The sequence below is a fragment of the Colletotrichum higginsianum genome, chromosome 8 (genome assembly GCF_001672515.1).
Source record: "Colletotrichum higginsianum IMI 349063 chromosome 8, whole genome shotgun sequence".
In the NCBI taxonomy this organism is placed as follows: Eukaryota; Fungi; Ascomycota; class Sordariomycetes; order Glomerellales; family Glomerellaceae; genus Colletotrichum; species Colletotrichum higginsianum.
In genome coordinates, this window is record NC_030960.1 from 2,427,402 (window position 1) to 2,443,942 (window position 16,541).

The 16,541-nt window shown below is 57.5% G+C and overlaps 7 protein-coding genes across 7 annotated transcripts; 3 read left to right on the top strand and 4 right to left on the bottom strand.

Moving 5' to 3' along the window:
• Nucleotides 1-461: 461 nt before the first annotated feature.
• CH63R_11717 (uncharacterized protein) lies at nucleotides 462-1,988 on the bottom strand (the record flags this gene model as incomplete). Its single annotated transcript, XM_018306691.1, has 2 exons — nucleotides 462-1,614; nucleotides 1,687-1,988. The coding sequence occupies 2 exons, from the start codon at nucleotides 1,986-1,988 to the stop codon at nucleotides 462-464; spliced, it is 1,455 nt and encodes a 484-aa protein (XP_018153532.1).
• Nucleotides 1,989-2,848: 860 nt separating this feature from the next.
• Nucleotides 2,849-3,271, top strand: CH63R_11718 (LSM domain-containing protein; the record flags this gene model as incomplete). Its single annotated transcript, XM_018306692.1, has 3 exons — nucleotides 2,849-2,960; nucleotides 3,071-3,184; nucleotides 3,246-3,271. 3 exons carry the CDS (start codon nucleotides 2,849-2,851, stop codon nucleotides 3,269-3,271), a joined length of 252 nt encoding a protein of 83 aa, XP_018153533.1.
• Nucleotides 3,272-3,515: 244 nt separating this feature from the next.
• On the bottom strand, nucleotides 3,516-4,687 carry CH63R_11719 (Methyltransferase; the record flags this gene model as incomplete). Its single annotated transcript, XM_018306693.1, has 3 exons — nucleotides 3,516-3,946; nucleotides 4,009-4,138; nucleotides 4,337-4,687. 3 exons carry the CDS (start codon nucleotides 4,685-4,687, stop codon nucleotides 3,516-3,518), a joined length of 912 nt encoding a protein of 303 aa, XP_018153534.1.
• Nucleotides 4,688-5,713: 1,026 nt separating this feature from the next.
• Nucleotides 5,714-6,748, bottom strand: CH63R_11720 (uncharacterized protein; the record flags this gene model as incomplete). The annotated part of the gene is made up of 2 exons (XM_018306694.1): nucleotides 5,714-6,646; nucleotides 6,701-6,748. The coding sequence occupies 2 exons, from the start codon at nucleotides 6,746-6,748 to the stop codon at nucleotides 5,714-5,716; spliced, it is 981 nt and encodes a 326-aa protein (XP_018153535.1).
• A 2,344-nt stretch (nucleotides 6,749-9,092) lies between these two features.
• On the bottom strand, nucleotides 9,093-10,229 carry CH63R_11721 (uncharacterized protein; the record flags this gene model as incomplete). The annotated part of the gene is made up of 4 exons (XM_018306695.1): nucleotides 9,093-9,230; nucleotides 9,399-9,802; nucleotides 9,848-10,142; nucleotides 10,194-10,229. 4 exons carry the CDS (start codon nucleotides 10,227-10,229, stop codon nucleotides 9,093-9,095), a joined length of 873 nt encoding a protein of 290 aa, XP_018153536.1.
• A 2,869-nt stretch (nucleotides 10,230-13,098) lies between these two features.
• Nucleotides 13,099-14,109, top strand: CH63R_11722 (uncharacterized protein; the record flags this gene model as incomplete). Its single annotated transcript, XM_018306696.1, has 4 exons — nucleotides 13,099-13,297; nucleotides 13,404-13,432; nucleotides 13,492-13,635; nucleotides 13,735-14,109. The coding sequence occupies 4 exons, from the start codon at nucleotides 13,099-13,101 to the stop codon at nucleotides 14,107-14,109; spliced, it is 747 nt and encodes a 248-aa protein (XP_018153537.1).
• Nucleotides 14,110-14,941: 832 nt separating this feature from the next.
• CH63R_11723 (Cys/Met metabolism PLP-dependent enzyme) lies at nucleotides 14,942-16,382 on the top strand (the record flags this gene model as incomplete). The annotated part of the gene is made up of 2 exons (XM_018306697.1): nucleotides 14,942-15,175; nucleotides 15,324-16,382. 2 exons carry the CDS (start codon nucleotides 14,942-14,944, stop codon nucleotides 16,380-16,382), a joined length of 1,293 nt encoding a protein of 430 aa, XP_018153538.1.
• Nucleotides 16,383-16,541: the final 159 nt, after the last annotated feature.

Sequence of the window (16,541 nt, forward strand, 5' to 3'; positions counted from 1 at the left end):
TTCTTCATCAGACACTCGAAGACAACTTGACAAGATATTACCAAACAAATTGGCATAACGTTATAACTGACAATATCAAGCCGATTTCTGATCCTCGCGGGCTGGCCGGAAAGGGGTTGTTGTTGGATGTGACTTGTGGTATGAAATAAAGCTCATAGGGTGAAAGGGATGAGACTGCGTAAAGGCCCAAGGCTTTTTTTTAAGGGTTTTGTTTTGCTTTGTTCCAACGCTACCTACCGCTATGATCGTTCGCGGTAGGTAGCTCGCCCACAATTGAAGAAGAAAACATTATTCGGAACTCCCGGGGTATCTCTAATAAATCCCAACTCTGGATCCCAACTCCCGGTCCCTCGTTCCCGGTACCTCAGATCGTAGCTGCGCCCGCAATCCAAGAATTTGCTCACAGCAAAGCAAGCTGTCACTTTGGGTTTAGGGGGGTAGGGGAGGGATGGAAAGCGGCCTCATCTTATGTAGACCTCAATCGTCTCCATGTCGCCAATGTCAGCATCCTCGACCGTCATGTCTTCCTCGAGCTCGTCGCCGTCAAACATGAGCGAGATGGGCGCGTCGGCTGCTAGCCCGCGCATCTTGCGGAACAGCGCCATGATGGTCCCGACGGTTGTCGACGGCCGCACCGACGTCTTGAGCGGCTCGTCCGTCTTGGTCTTGAGGAGCACCTTGATCTTTTTCTCAGCCTCCTGCTCGACGGTGGGCGGTATGCCCCCCCGTTCGTCGCCGCCGTTACCAGGCCCTTCGTCGTCCGAGTATTCCCCAATGTCGTGGCGCCGCCTCCGGGCCTCTTGCCGTTCGTGCTCCTCCCATAACTCGCGTGTCCACATCTGCATATGCACGTTTGTCCAGTCATTCCGGAACCCCTCGCCGGCATCGGCATCGCTGCCGCCACCGCTCCTGCGGAACGTGCCGGCGAGGTCGAGACTGTGCAGCGTTGTCAAGTCATACAACTCGTGCCCGCGCCACGTGAGGAAGACGCTCTCGAGGTCGGCGCGCGGAATTCCCAGGCGGCCCTCCTGGACGTCGATCCAAGCGTTGCGGAGAATCTTGAGGGGCTTGACGAGAGTGAAGCGAAACTGCCTCTCCTTGGTGCCCGGGATGTCGGACGTGACGAGAACGTTGACGGTCTGGTTGGCCTCCTGCTCGAGCGCCTTTTTGCGTTCCATCGCGCGCTGGACGTATTCCTTGAACTCGTCGTCGTCTTCCTCTTGGGGGGGTGCGGGGTCGTCTTCGCTATGTCCTCCCTCGGCAGATGGGCTGTCTACGTCAATGACCAGGGGGGGCGAGACCACGGGCTCTGAGGTTTGTCGCTGACGGTTGAATTTGCGTATTGGCGAGGCCTCGTAGATATCGTCGTCGTCGTTATCTTCCGGCCGACCCCCGTCTTCCTCATCGGGATCGTCGTCGCTGTCGTCGATCGAGATGACGGGTTTCGTGGGTATCACTTCCTGCTTCCGCGGCGTCCGCGACGCGGCGGCCCGGGTCATGCGCTTCGAAGGTGTTTCAGTGCCGTCACGGCGCTTGGTCGGGGACAACTTGACCCTCGACTGGGGGGACTCGTCGCTCGTTCGCGAGCGTTTCGAGGGCGGCGTCCCCGGTTCTCTGTTGTCGGAGACACGTTAGCGTTCGATCGATGCGCAACTTGAACTCCGGAAGGGGGATGTGAGTCCGTACCCAGAATCCTCGTCGTCTCTCCTTCCAGGTTCCTCGCTGGCCCTCGGCGTAGGCTTCGTCTCGACATCCGGTGACAGCGCTTGTGAGCCCTTCTCTCGCTCGGCCTGCTTCCGCTTCATGCGCCGCTCCTGCTCTGCCAGAGCGACGGGAAAGAACTCGGCGGAGCGCTTGAACAGGTTGAGGCCATCGTCGTCGTCGTCTTCGTCGCCATTATCCTTGAGCGCAGGTTTTGGGTTCGACTTTTGGCGCAGCGCGGTGGGTTTGAAAGGGAGGCGCCTCTTGGGCTTCGCTGCATCGGCCATGCCTGTCTCTTTCTCGAGGTAGGTGGGATGCCTTTTTGTTCACTGAACAGTAAAGCAAAGGGGAGCTTCAGATTGGGTCGCTATACGATGCAATGCGATGCGGGCTGCATCGGTCGGTCGGTGTTTTTCGAGAGGGAGAGGTTATCACGGTGACCTTTCGACAAAAGCTTTCATGCAGATAGGTACTGTATTATTATAGTTGTTGGCATGAAGAACAAGAAGCTAGGCCACAGTGAGGGGGGACGCACCGGAGGCTATTCCCAAGCGAAAGAGGCAACGGGGACAAGCATCATGAGCAATGCGATGAGTTGAAAGGGAGGAGAGGGATCAGGGAAAAGGCGTCCTCGGACGCATTTCCTGGGTTGGGGGTGTCCTGGCCGTCAGAGGGAAGAGCGTCGTTTCCGTTGTGAGAGCAAATATTGAATTGCTGGACCCCACTGGGGGAGGAAGCCTGGCGTTGGTGGTTCGCCCTGCACACTTTTCTGCAGTGAGAAGTGCACCGTTCGGGTAGCCTTACAGTGCGAGCCACCCTGGGACAAGCTAAGTTCAGGGGATGGCCCAGGGGTTCCCAGTCCGCCCCGGAGAAGGGGCACTAACAGCTCTCAGCGATCGAGGCAAGGAAAGGGACGGACGGACGTTACGGATACTTGTCGGGATGTACCTTTTTTACGCTGTCGGTTGGCTCCACACGGACGCCATCGTTGCCAGGTGCCACCAATTCTGCGAACATGTTCATTACGTTTTGACGTCCGCCAGCCTCACTCACATCACCACCACGAATCATCTCACCACGACCATTGAGCAATCGAGAGCACTGGCAACCACCCGTAACCTTCTCATACTACACAAAAACCGCAGAAATGGAGAACGGAAACATCAGCCAGGGCGAGGGCAAGGACCCTTCTAGCTTCCTCAGCGACATCATCGGCAACCCCGTCACCGTGAAGCTCAACTCGGGCGTCGTCTACAAGGGTGAGTGAGCCCTCCCCAGGCCCTCTGTCTCACAATGGTGAATCGGAACGGGACGATGCCTCTAGACATCCTTTTGAAGAGCACGCGCTGACGACGGGATGCCATCGCAGGTGAGCTGCAGTCCGTCGATGGATACATGAACATAGCACTGGAGAAGACGGAGGAGTACGTCAACGGCGCCAAGAGGCGGTCGTACGGCGACGCATTTGTGAGAGGAAACAACGGTGAGTCAAGCATGACCTATCGGCCCATGCATTGCATCAGAGTGCTGACAGCCGGTCGCAGTCATGTACATCTCTGCAGACTCCTAGGGAACGGCGGATGAAAACATACCAACAACCATGGATCGAGAAGGGGACGCGGGCTCGGGCACGGGGCAGAGACGTTGTGAACTTGTTTCTCGTCAAGAAGCAATTCATCACAGAGAGGATCTATGAAATCAACCCAAAACAAATATATACCCTCAATTCCACAGCCACTTGCTCGCATGCTGCCCAAGGAAGGTAAGCGAACCCACTAAGAACGAGGCCAGGCGCGCTGGCTTGCCCTCATCGCCTACAGCCTCGAAGTCCACGCAAAGTACGTGACCCCGTGCAGCGCAACCTCCCCCCTCTCGTTCCTCTCCACGCTCTCGCCACCCAGAATGGCGTCGAACCGCGCCTTGAACGCGCCCGCGGCCTCTCCTTGGAGCACTGCGACTTGGCTCAGCGTCCGCAGCCGATTCCATATGGCCTCGGGCGTCAGCCACGTCGTGAACGGCACCTTCTCCTCGCCGACGGGCACCGAGAACAGGGGCATCTTGCGGCCGCCCTCAAGTACGACGTCCTTGACGGCGCGCAGCGGGTTCGAGTCGAGCTGGCTGTCAAACACGTCCTTCCAGACGAAGTCGCGGAACCGCGGCTGGCCGTCGGAGCCGAGGCTGAAAACGAGCTCGTTGAGAGCCTTCTCCCACGGCGTGCTGGCCTCCCAGTGCTGCGGCTTGTTGTCTTTTGTTTCGCGGAAGAGGCGTCAGATGGTGGGGGGCTGCACCAGGGGAAAAGAGACTTACAATCCTCAATGTTCCAGATCAGGCCCAGCACGGCGGTCGGCTTCAGGACGCGGTGGATCTCCTTCAGTGACTCTGGCGTTGCAAACCTAGTTGTTCGATATGAGTCAGGAGGCATGCACCATTTCCATGTCTTTCAATCATTTCACAGCCATGCAACTCACCAGTGAAAAGCCTAATCAGGAACACACGTCAGCGGTGGTCTCCTCCAGCATACTATTCAAACGCACAAACAAACACACACACACACATACACGTCTTCACATCACAGGTCCCCTTCCGCTTTCGATGTCGGCTCCAGACCCAGCACGCTCAGGAGACAGAAACTCACCTGGGCAACGATGGCGCCATCCCCCCACTCCTCGTCCAGCGGCAGCCTGGACGCGAACCCGTCCTTCACCTCAACCCCGGACAGCCCCTTCCTCTCGAGCTCTGCGCGCATGCCCTCGTGCGGCTCGACAGCCACAACCTCGAACCCCTCGTGCCGCGCCGCCAGCACCTCGGTCATCTTGCCCGTGCCCGCCGCGAGGTCCAGGACCCGGGCGTGCGGGACGTCGGCGAGGCGCAGATGCGAGAGGAATCTCTGCGTCGCCCCGGGCGGGTACGAGGGCCGGTAGGCGTCGTAGGTGGCGGCGTCGGCGAAGCCCTTTGTCGCGCCCTGGTGGAGGGTCGTGGGTGACATTGCCGCTGTATTGTTTCGTAAACTGTCCTTCCTTCCTTTTTGTTTTGTTTTGGGTGTATTTGCGTCGAGCGGAACGCGGCTGGATGCGATGTGCAAGAACCAAATAACCTGTCTAGGTACTCTGTAGTATGCGTACGTGATCTTGGTTATGCGGAGACAAGCTTCGGCCAACGTGGGCCAAAAGAAAAGAGAAGAAAAAAAGAAGGGCTCCGAGGCGAGGCGATTGCGCGATATTGTTTGTACCGAACACCGGGATTAGCAAACCGTAGCGGTTATTTCTCGCAGCCAAGTAAGTCAGTCCCTCTTGTCTTCCTTCCTCCTGCACGTCATGTCCTGAGGTGTGGGGCGGATGTGATGAGGGGAGTTGGGTTCGAAGGTAGATGGCGGGGTTTCGTTGCTCGCATAACCGGCGCCGGTGCCGAGATCGCGGACGGACGCCGAAGGCCGGAGCGCAGATGTGGGTGGGGGCCGAGCACCCCATTCCCTGGCGAATGATGTTTCTCGACCACCTTTCTTCATAGAGGTATCAGATATCTTTTTTCCCAACGTCACAGTTTGGGCGGGAGCGTCTTTCGAAGCCTGCACAGTTTTTCAAGCAGAACCAAAGGTCGTGCAATCCTTCTGTTTGTTCTTTATTCCGATATGAATGCTGTGCGCGTCTGTGCTTAAGGATAGTCGGGCTCTCCTCTCCCGTCCTCGGGAGAGGAGGAGGAGGGTCGACGAGAGATTCAGATCCCATCGTCCCTTCCTTTTTTCCTTTTTTTTTCACATGCCTGAACGCCATCCTGACCCATCCTCGCAGTGGCACGAGGGGAAACAATCCACATCCCTCGCTGGGTTCCTTCCTGCTGCCGCCATCGTGGCAGCCTTGTTAATGATACAGTGTATGATATTAATCTCCAGTGTGTGAGGGCCCCGCAGGGCAAATGTGAAAAATCGCTTTACTATCCAATGCTGCTCCCAGTCTACTTCCAGTCCGGCTGAATGCTCCCCTGCTTTGGTGTCAGTTCCAAGCCCCCGTCCCCCCTAAGGGCGGTGGCTGCTGCTTCCGCTGGTACCGCTACTGCCATCACTAGGGTAGCGCTGGCTGTTGATGTACTCATCGGGAGCGAACTTCACGTGAGGGCCCTGCTGGGAGTGAAGGTGAGCTTGGTCAGCACTAGGGGTGTTAACCGGTGACCGAGAAGGGGTCGCGAAGGGGTCGGAAAAATCGCCTGCGCCAGGCGATATCTGAGGAATAGTAGCATAGCCCTTGCCGTTCTTGGGGTTCTGGAGACTGCCGCTGAGGGCGCGGACACCGTGACCCGTCACGGGCTGCGGCTTGCCTCCGCTAACATTGCGGACGTTGTTCAGGTGACGGTTGACAGGGGAGGCGCGAATGGGCACCCGAACGTCGATGCCGTTGTACGAAGAGCGATCGATGGGACTGACGGGGCTTCCGGCCTCGTCCGAGACCTCGGAGGAGTCCTTGCCGCCTCGGGGCTGGTACGTGGCGTAGGCAGGAGAATCCTGAGGCTTGCCTTCAAGCTGGCTTAGGGCGTCGGCTCTGCTGGAAACGGGGTTGTGGGAGGACTTGGGGCGGTATGTTTGAGGGCCGGTACCGCCGCGGGACGAAGTTGGGGAACCAAAGGGGTCGGAAATCGTCGAGGCAGGCGAAATAGGACCCTGAGCGACATATTTTCCCTTGCCCTTGGCTGAGTTGGGGGGAGAGTCGACGGACGGCGTATTGGGTCGAGAGATCCAGATTCCGTCGACCTCAATTCCGGACTGAATGGCGCGGACGCCGAATGGGATGTCGGATTGCTTCCGTGGGGGTGGCGGCAAACCGGTTGATTCGAGCTCCGCAGCGTGTGCTCTCTTCTCGGCGTCAATAATCTCGATCTTCGCAATGTATCTGTTTGTCCACCACAGCTTGATGAAACCAATGATGAAGACAACGCAGATGGCCAAGGCTAGGATCTGGGCAGTGGACGTTAGTCAAGATAATGAGAGTGGATGGGAGGGTTGACTTACGAAGGTCATCTGCTGCCACAGCTCCCAGGAGACGAAGAATTTGCTCATCGTAAGAAATTGTGTTCGTAACGATACTAAACAGGGCGGGATGCTTGATCTTGGCCAAGTAGACGACGTGCTCTCAGGGTCCGGATGGGCAGGCGAGGAAGGTGCGCGATATCAGATGAAAAGTGGCCGAGGTGAATGGATCGAGGTGAGCACGGCTCTCCTCTTGAACTGGGACAACAGGTGGAGGAAATAGGCTTCTTTCAACTGAAGTCGCTTCTCGACCTGGGGTGGGTGACTTCTTGCTATTCTGCAATCGGACTGGTCCGGTGTCGTCTTGTTCGAATGCGGCGAGTAGCAGTCGGGACGAACGGTGTCAGGTGGCAAGATCCTAGCACAGCCAAAACAAAAAAAAGAGAAGAAGAAAGATACAAGTTGAATGAAGCGCCTTGACTTTCAAGACTAAGTGAGCGAGATTGATGCTTGTTCGAAGGTGATGGTGATGTAAAGGCGTCAGTCAGTTTCCAACAAGGTTGCCGCAACGTTGTCGAGTATTGGTTACACGGGAGGCGAATAGAAGCGATCTCGTATCAGGAGGGGCAGCAAGGAGGAATACAAGAGGCGCCAAGGGGTCTCGCGGCGGTGTAAAAAAACGAGAACGTGGATGAGATGCAGAATCTTGGCTCCAGTGGTCGGACGGATGGCGGCAGGTTATGTATCTTACCGATACTAGCAGCAAACAACACATTTCACCTCAATCATGGCCGTCCACGTCCACGTCCATTATGGACGAGCTCGTTGGGAGCTAGGTCTGGACCTCGATGAGCTACTGGACTAGGACGAGACCGACAAAAGTGGGAGCCGGCGTCCGTCTCGGGCAGAGAGTGTCAGTGGCTGGTCTGCCCAAGTGGAGATGGGAGGCCGACCGAGGACGTGCGAGCGTGAGTGAGATACAAGCCATGTCCGTCAAAGTCTATCCGAAAGAGGTCGGGTCTGCAAGTTGGATGTGGTGGGAATGGGGTCGTGGGGTGTCTCCTCTTGAGCGCTGCTCGCGCACTCATGCCCGCAGCACGGCATCCGTCTGGGCCATCCCTGCCCTTCCATCACCCAGGCACCCATGCCGCGGATCACGACAAGCTGCTGCTAGACTAGACCTGTTTGCGTTTGGTGGACGGCGGTTTGGCAAGGCTCCCGCTCGGTTGGCAGTCTTGCTCTTGCGTTACCGTCCATGTCAGACTGCTTAGATTCGGCGGAGGACACCTCGTCCACTGGCACACGGAAGGCTTGAGGCGGCAAAACAACTTGAAAGTGCGCATCCGTAACTAGACGCCATCCCTGGAGGGAGTGAGCTTGTGTGGAGTCCTGTCGCCGGACAGACGCAGCAAGCGGCGGAAGTGGTCTCAAATGGCCGTTTGCGGAATGCAAGGTACAGGCACGGGTTGCTTTAGCTCTGCCCACTTGGCACCGAAGGATGGGCGGAAACGCAAGCCACACCTGATTATCAGACCGGGACAGCCAAGCTGTTGTTGTTGTCGTCTCTGTCCCCCCCTCTGGAGCGAGTGAAGCTTCCTCTCTGTCGTTCTGGTCCGCCTCTACTGCGCTCTATTGCATGTTTGCGGGAGTAGGCAAGCCACACGTTCCGCCACGTTCTCACGCTGCTGAGTTTGGTTCGTTGCCTATCCGGAACCTTGGCTCATTTCTGGTCGACGTACCTGTGGCCTCGGGCATTCCACAGGTGCTGTATGCCCTCTGGTTTCGTTATGTACGCCTGCCTGGTCGTCTCTGTGGTGCTGCGTTCTGTTAATGCAATACTCCCCGAACCATTGGCATCTGATGCGGCCGATGGGCGGGAGAAGGACGCAGGACCGAGTTCAGCGTAATGCACCGCCTCGGGGCTTTACTGGCTGCTTCGGTCGCGCTGCCCCCGGAGATCTCACGTTCGCGCTGATCTCTCGTCTGGCTCTTGCATGCTCCACAAATACGGCATGCAAGAGTGTGTGTGCATCACATACTACACATGTTCATAGCATGGCATCGCGTCGCGGGTGGCGATATCGACCTGAAAACGACCAGTGGCCTTGGCAAGCGACGGGCACCGTGGGATCGAGTGCGACTTGAACGGTGGAGTGGTCGGTTTGAGCTTCACCCTGCCTGCGAGAGCCTTGGATCCTCTGCTGCAAATCGCAATCGTCCGATGTAGCTCGGACGCTCGGGATTGGATCACATCATATGCTTCTTTTCTTAGGCACCCGGGCGAGCATGGCACCAGCCTAGTACGCTGCAGCGAAGTCTAATGCCCAGCGCTAGTGAGAATAGCGGTCGACCCGTTGAGGCACCGCGATGAGGCATCGAGGTTCAATGCCCCAAAAGGTGCCTTGTGTGCGCACGTTTGAAGTCAATGTGGCTGCTAGGCGCGGGCCTGCTTGTCCTTGTCACGGACACTCGAAATTACGTGCGTCTCAGCATCGTGGACGCCTTCTTGGCATTCCTCAGCGCGCGCGAAGACCCTTCCTCCCCATCCTTGGGACGGGCGGGTGCCAGGAGACTACAAAGTCTTCAGAACTCTATCGCAAAGTGTCAAGATTTGACAACACCACCAATATCCGCCGGGATGTACTGACAACTGACAGACTTATCGCGGCATCATGGTTGGGTTTGCCAACCGGTAACCTCGCCGATGAACACCAAGCACCAAGACCGACGATTCACGAACCTGGCAGTGGTTTCCTGTCAGACTGTTGGCTTTCTTTGTTCGGTTGCATCGATCATCATGATCGCACCGAGTCGCGGTTTCGACATGGATCAAGTTGACGTATGTCCCTCGATTGGACACAATTTGACAGATGGGAATGTTGTCAGATCTTACACAAATCACGAAGGAGCCGATAACGACGGCGAGTTTGGAGTGTAAGATCTGTCCTAAAGACAAAGGCATTGCGCAGGTGCACGGCCGACGAAGCTCCACGGTGGCATCCAAACAACAGCGGAAACCAGAGGATGAGATGGTGATCGCTCCTCGCGACAAAGAAAGCTCCTCGATGAGGGCGTGGTCGATCTGACCCGATCCGGTTGTCTTGCACTTTAAACCCCCAGCAGCCCTTCGGCTGACGCTGGCGACTAAGTGAATCCGGCAAGGTCGGTTTCGCCGTTAGAATTTCAGACGTCTTCGAGTGTACATCACAGCGTACAACTGGCCCTTTTCAGTAATTGTCGAATCCAAACCAGGACGATTCCTTCCTGGTGTCTGGCATCGCCCACCCATGTCTAGAAGCGGGAGAGTTTCTTCGCTGACAGCTGTTTCGTTGGCGACTGTGCCCACATTCCCGGATACCAACCACCAGCGCAACCGCCAGACACAGCAGCAGGTTTCTATGATAGCTCGATCCGCAATGTTATATCGTACCACAGAACGCAGAATGTATGAGCTCTGGCCCGGTACTGGGACAATGTTTGCTTGCTAGAAATGGTAAAGCAGAATTTCCACGCTGGCCGACTCGGTCTCTTGTACATCCATAGGTCGTGGCTGAGACGGTAGTGGCTCCATATTGGGACCCATCGGCGAGGCTGTCTTCTACAAGGGCTTATCAGGAGGGTGGCAGCATGGCGACTCTCGGCGAGGAAACCCGCAGCATGAGGAGGCCTTGCGAAGAAGTGGCTTGAGTTCGGTTGGTGTTTTCTGCATGCGGATGTTGGGTTTTAGGTGAAAGTCGAGATGGCCGCATCACTCCGGGCCGGATGGTTTGCTTTTAAGGGGGTGCAAAATGCCTTGAACATTTCCAAAAACGAACGCCCACCCGGCTTGACCTTCGCCTCAAGGGAGTCTTTTTTTTCGCTCGTGTTCGCTCGAGAGTTGCAACATATGGCGGCTGGTCTTTCGTCCGGCCGCACATCGGCCACCTGCGTTCCTATCGTCGTCGTCCAGGCCGTACGCATCCTTCGATACGTGAATGGTTCGAATAACGGCGTTGACTGTCGGAACGATAAACATAGCAAAAGCCATCACGCACTCTTGCAGCACCGATGGACGAAATGAACGACCCCGCCAGAAGCATCCGTCTCGATAGTCAGTGTGGGCGGTGACATGGAAAGGCAAGGCGATTTCCCCGATGACGGCGACGACCGAGCCCGTTCTGTGTCCGGAAAGCAGACGGACCAATTTCATCGGATCTAATGGTGAGCAGAGCGTCATTCATCGGGGCAGACACGATTTGCGTATTGAGCTCCGATGCGGCAATCAGGGACACTGGAACGTACATGATGCAGGTCCGCGGAGGGCGGTGGCTGGAGATTGGGAAGGGACGCAAGGGAGGGAGAACCGGCGCGCCGATCACTTAGAAGCGATTGCCGCCGCGATGCCGAGACATCCGGACTGTCGCCGCAGGACGGTGGACCGGACCATAGGCAAAGGTTGTTCCGTTCCTTTTAGGGAAGGGATAGAGCAACATTTAAACAGTCCCCAGAGCCCAGAGGCCCCAGAGTTGGGCGCTTGTGACCGATCAGATGTTGCCGTAAATTCCTGCCCAGACCTGGAAGGACTCTCGGCCTAGGTAATGTACTAAACGACGCTCTGAGTGGCGGGTCCATTTAACCGCTGTAATCATCGATGACGGATCCTGGGCGCTGGAAGTTTGGACCGGACAAGGCGGATGACGACAAGCGTCGCCCCGTCAGGTTTCTGGAAGGCAAGGCACCCTGGCTTCACCCAGGCGAATGACGAGGTACTTTGCTGGTGGCCGCAAGCAAGGCGGCTTTTACAGGTACCGACGCACAGCGATCCAGCGAAGCTTGGAAGCATCCTCTCGCGGCGGCTGTGGACAGGCACATGTCATCGGTCAAGGTCCCCTTGCCTTCCCACAAAAGCTTTCTTACAGCCGGTTCGGTGTGACCGGTTGTCTGCCGAGTTTGGTACACCGTGGTTCATGGACCCCTTGGGTTGGTTGTTTGTGTTTCCCTGCCCGGGGCTCTGGGCCCCGGGCAGTTCGTGGTCCGTGATCCGTGGTTCGTTCCAAGTTTCCTTCCCGAATCGCTGTCCCATCACAGCAACCATTGAAACTCAATTCTCGTCGTGAATCTCTGCTCTACATGTGAGTCGTGACATGTGCCTCCCTCCCACCGGCAGACGCTGCTCTTCGGCTGTGATATTGGGAACTCACTGGTGGCGATGTGCCACGTCAAAGATGGGTATTGTCCACAACTTGCACACCTTGACACAATCTGCAATAGAGGCCTCGGGTCAAGTCAGGTCTCCTAAACTCCCAAGTTCCCGTCCGGCCCATGAGATGATGGCAGCGTCCGGTCCCGGGATGGATGGCTCCTCAGTTCTCTCAGCGGGGGGCCGGACCCCCTCGCCTCACCACTACCACCTGATGATCCAATAGAGGCAGCTGCAAGAGGGTCATTCGTCACTTCAACTCCGAATCGCCGCTCCCCCCACCCACCCTTGCGTCTAGTCCCTGAAGGGCAATAGGTTGTATCTGCATATCTGCACATGTTGCTGCGGATGCAAAGGCAAATAGCCAAACGATGGGCACATGGGAAAGGATGGAGAACGTAGTGTAGACGTGTGGCCGCGGGTGTTGGCGCGCGGGGCGGGAAGGGAAGAAGGCATGGCAAGGCATGGCATGGATGGCAGAGGAGGGGGAGGGGGAGGGGAAAGCACAGCCCAAAACCTGCAGATTCCCACCCGATGACATTGACAAGATTGACCCCGTCTTTCATCTTTTCTAGAGGGCACCTACTTCTGGACAAGCCTCAGTCTGCCGTCTCCCTCGAACCCAAACAAGAACCTCTCGCGTCCCATCTCTCACGTCTCTCTTACATCCTCAAGGCTTGACAAACGCACGAATACATCGGGGTCATCCACGTTCTCCATTCTCCGTCTCCATCCGTCTGCCCTGCGCCTCCCGTCTGTACTCTCTTGCGCCCAACTCTTGTTGTCAAATCCAGACTGCGGACCAGATCCAATTAGGCGTCCCGCATCCAAGCCACCGTCTCACTGTTAAACTAAGACCGGACCCTGGCGCGACACTGGAGCAACTGGAACCGCACCGGAGCGAGATCAGCAACCTCGACCCGGCCAACGCGGTTAAGATTGCCATATAGTTCATCGCCATCCCATCCCATCCCATCTCATCCCATCCCTTCCCGCCTTCCCGCCTACCTTCAATACCCTACCCCCCCGCCTTCTAGGTCCCACCGATCGGTTTCCTTGTCAAACGGCCCCAGCGGTTAACCTCGAAACTTCAACACAACCCAAAACAACATCAGTCAATTTTTCTCTCTACACCTCCGTTGCTTGAGATTAGCGTCCTCGCCTGGCCTCAACTTCGGCCTCGTACATCATCGCCTGATATTGACCATTGCACCTCGAAAAGCGACATCCCGACGGTTCCGTTTTCGCACCGCCGTGCACCATGCCTATTCGCAACCCTTTTACCCGCCGTCCGGGCCCTGCTATCGTCTCTCCAGCTGGCGACGGGGACGTGCAATCAGACGGCCAGAACCCGTCGCATCCTGGGTTCGAGAAGCAGGACACTGTCGGTTCCAAGGCCTCGTCGTCGCTGAGCGTCATGAGCTCCAAGAGCCAGGACAATGGTGAATACAAAATGAGCGGTAGGCGCCTCTGCCCAAAATGCCCCCCACGCACCACCTCGCCACAAAATCCGAATGGCATGCATCATGAGACAAATTGGCTGATCGTTCGTCCTCCACAATACAGTCGTCAATGACAGTGGGGTCTACCTACCGGTATGCGCGCTTACAACCATATTCACTTTCCCCGAGGCATTGCTAACGCATTTGCGCAGCCATCCCCGACTGAAGAAAAGGGCCTTTGGCCGCGCAAGTACCTTGGCTCAGGTCGTAATTCGACAGACACCCGTAATGACTCTGGCGAGATCGAGCATTTCTCAATCTCGAGAGAATCTTTTGACTCTTACAGGCGATCATTTGTATGTTGAAATTCCTCATCAGGCCGATACCGCCAGTTCTTTATTCTCGTTTTGTGTTCATTCTCTCCGGCGCCCCCGCTGACCACATGTGCGCTGCAGGATATCACAGCACGCTCCCCCATTCCCCAAAACGACTTCCCAGCACGGCAGAGCCTTGATTCAGCCCGTTACCCGCGACTACCTCGATCCGCGATTGACAGAAAACGGGACCTCCCCACCGCCGACGAAGGCTTTGAGGACGTAGGCCTGGATGATCAGAAGCATCAACATCAGCAAGGCCGCATGCGCGGTCTGTTCTCTCGCTTCGGCGACTCGGACCACAAAGAGCCGAGCGCCAACTCGCCCAACTCGAGCGTTACGCGATTCCTGTCTGGTGCGGGAAGGAAGCGCGGCCAGAGTGGGCAAGGCTCGGAACTGGGCACCATCGAGCGACCCAAGTCGGCAGCCTCGGTCGAGACCACTGAGGTCCGCTGATGGTGCATTGGGCATGATTCTTGTTAGATGTACACAACCGGCCGGCATGGCTTCCTAACGGCATGAGATTTGGCGTTACTGGCTGGGAGTATGTCTCGAAGTTTGGGACGTATTCACTACGACATGATTAGAAATAGGGCAAATTATTCCGACGCATGCCGGACGCATGCCGCATTATGTATATACGGGGTGGCAGCAAGTAGTGGCGGCGGGCAAAGCTTCGGGACTGAGCGTCTCAGAAACAAGGCTCTCTAATGATAATGATAACAAATTTGGACATTCGTATGTTGGTGAGGGGCCTTGAAGCATGTGGCAGCCGCAAATGAAGGGAGGAGAGGCCTTGTCTTATCTTGGCCTTTGGCGGGGTGTGACTTGGAACCCGATGATTCGAGATCCGAATACCGGAGGTATGGCGGAGGTATTCCTGGCGGCATGTTCCAATCGTCGGGTCGCTCCTTGACGTGATGTCGAAAAGACTGCGAGCCATCATGCACTGATCGCACCATGACCCATCTTCGGGGTTTGCTTGCGACCCCACCTTTGGATACGTAAAGGAGGGGCAGATGGGTTCGTGCCGGCGGTCCGCCGCCCTCGTCGCCATTGATGCTAGATGCCGGTGACTCTTTAATTTTTCGGCCTCTGGGCTCATAATACCTGGGACCCGTCCCCTTTGCTGTGATTGTCGCACTCCCAAATACATCGCATGCTTAGATCTTCGCCCCCCCGTCCCTTCATCCGGTGAAACCTTACGCTTTGCTGCCACACTGTCGTTGCCCCCGAAAGCGGAAAATAATATACAACCTTACCACACCCCCGCCCACATTCCTACACCATGGCTGGAGGAGATGTTCCCGCGAACGGCACCCCGGTCTCATCCGGAGGACCCGGGGCTGGCGGCAGCTCGGACCCGGCGGACGGCGTCAGCAAGCTGTCGCTCGCCACGCGCACCGTTCACGCCGACGACGGCATCAGTGCCCACCGCGCCATCGCACCGGCCTTGCACGTGTCCACGACGTTCAGGTACAACCGCGATCCGGACGAGCTGCGGTCAGGGGACAATGTCGACGTAAGTTGCCCGCTGCTCGATCCCCAAAGCCGCTCGCCGTGCGCTCCATCCACATACTATGCGCTTCCGTCGTGAGCGAAGGACGATGACGAGCGGATACAAGGGCGATGGATGGTGTGACGATCCAGATGACTGACCTCTCCGAAAGCCTACAGCCCCGGGCGATTCGCACATTTACTCGCGCTACTCGACGCCTAACACGACCCGCTTCGAGGCCATCCTCACCTCAGTCCTCGGCGGGCCCTCGCTGACCTACTCTTCGGGCCTGTCGGCCTTCCACGCCATGCTGGTCTACCTGAACCCGAAGCGCATCGCCATCAGCGGCGGGTACCACGGCTGCCACGGCGTCATCAAGATCCTGACCAAGCTCAACGGGCTGCAGCAGCTCGAGCTCGACGAGGCGTCGCTCGAGCAGCTCGAGGCGGGCGACGTCGTGCACGTCGAGACGCCGCTGAACCCGACGGGCGAGGCGCGCGACCTGGCCTACTTCAAAAGGATCGCCGAGCGTAAGGGCGCCTACCTCACGGTCGACGCGACGTTTGCGCCGCCGCCGCTGCAGGACCCGTTCCGGCTCGGCGCCGACGTCGTGATGCACTCCGGGACCAAGTACTTTGGCGGGCATTCGGACATGCTCTGCGGCGTACTGGCCGTCCACCCGAAGCACGCGGACCAGTGGATGCCGAACCTGGTTCTGGAGCGCTGCTTCATCGGCGGCGTCATGGGCAGCATGGAGGGCTGGCTGGGCGTGCGGTCGATGCGGACGCTGGAGCTGCGCGTGGGCCGCCAGTCGCAGTCCGCGACGGAGCTCGTCCGCTGGCTCGACGCAGAGATCCGCCGGGACCCGTCGGGCGTCGTCGGCGGCGTCGTCGACCGGGTCTTGCACGCGAGCCTGCAGAAGGAGGACCTGGCGGGCGGCGAGGGCTGGCTCGCGAAGCAGATGCCCGGCGGCTTCGGCCCCGTCTTCGCCATCTTGCTGAAGGACGCCGAGGACGCCAAGAGGCTGCCGAGCAAGATGGGGCTGTTCCACCACGCGACCTCGCTGGGCGGCGTCGAGAGCCTGATCGAGTGGCGTGCCATGAGCGACAGCGGGTGCGACAAGAGGCTGCTGAGGGTTAGCGTCGGTGTCGAGGGGTGGGAGGACCTGAGGGACGACCTGGTGCAGGGTTTCAAGCAGTTGATCGAGGAGAAGAAGAAGAAGAGGGCCTGAAGGCTGTTGGTCTACTCGGGGATGATGGACTTTCAAGTACCAGGTAGATAGAAAGAAATATGGTATCCACAATAGACTAACCTTTCAAGGTTCACAAGAGAATGACACTTGCCAATTACCCTGTCATGCACTTGATCTGACGTAACTTGCCTCAAGTGA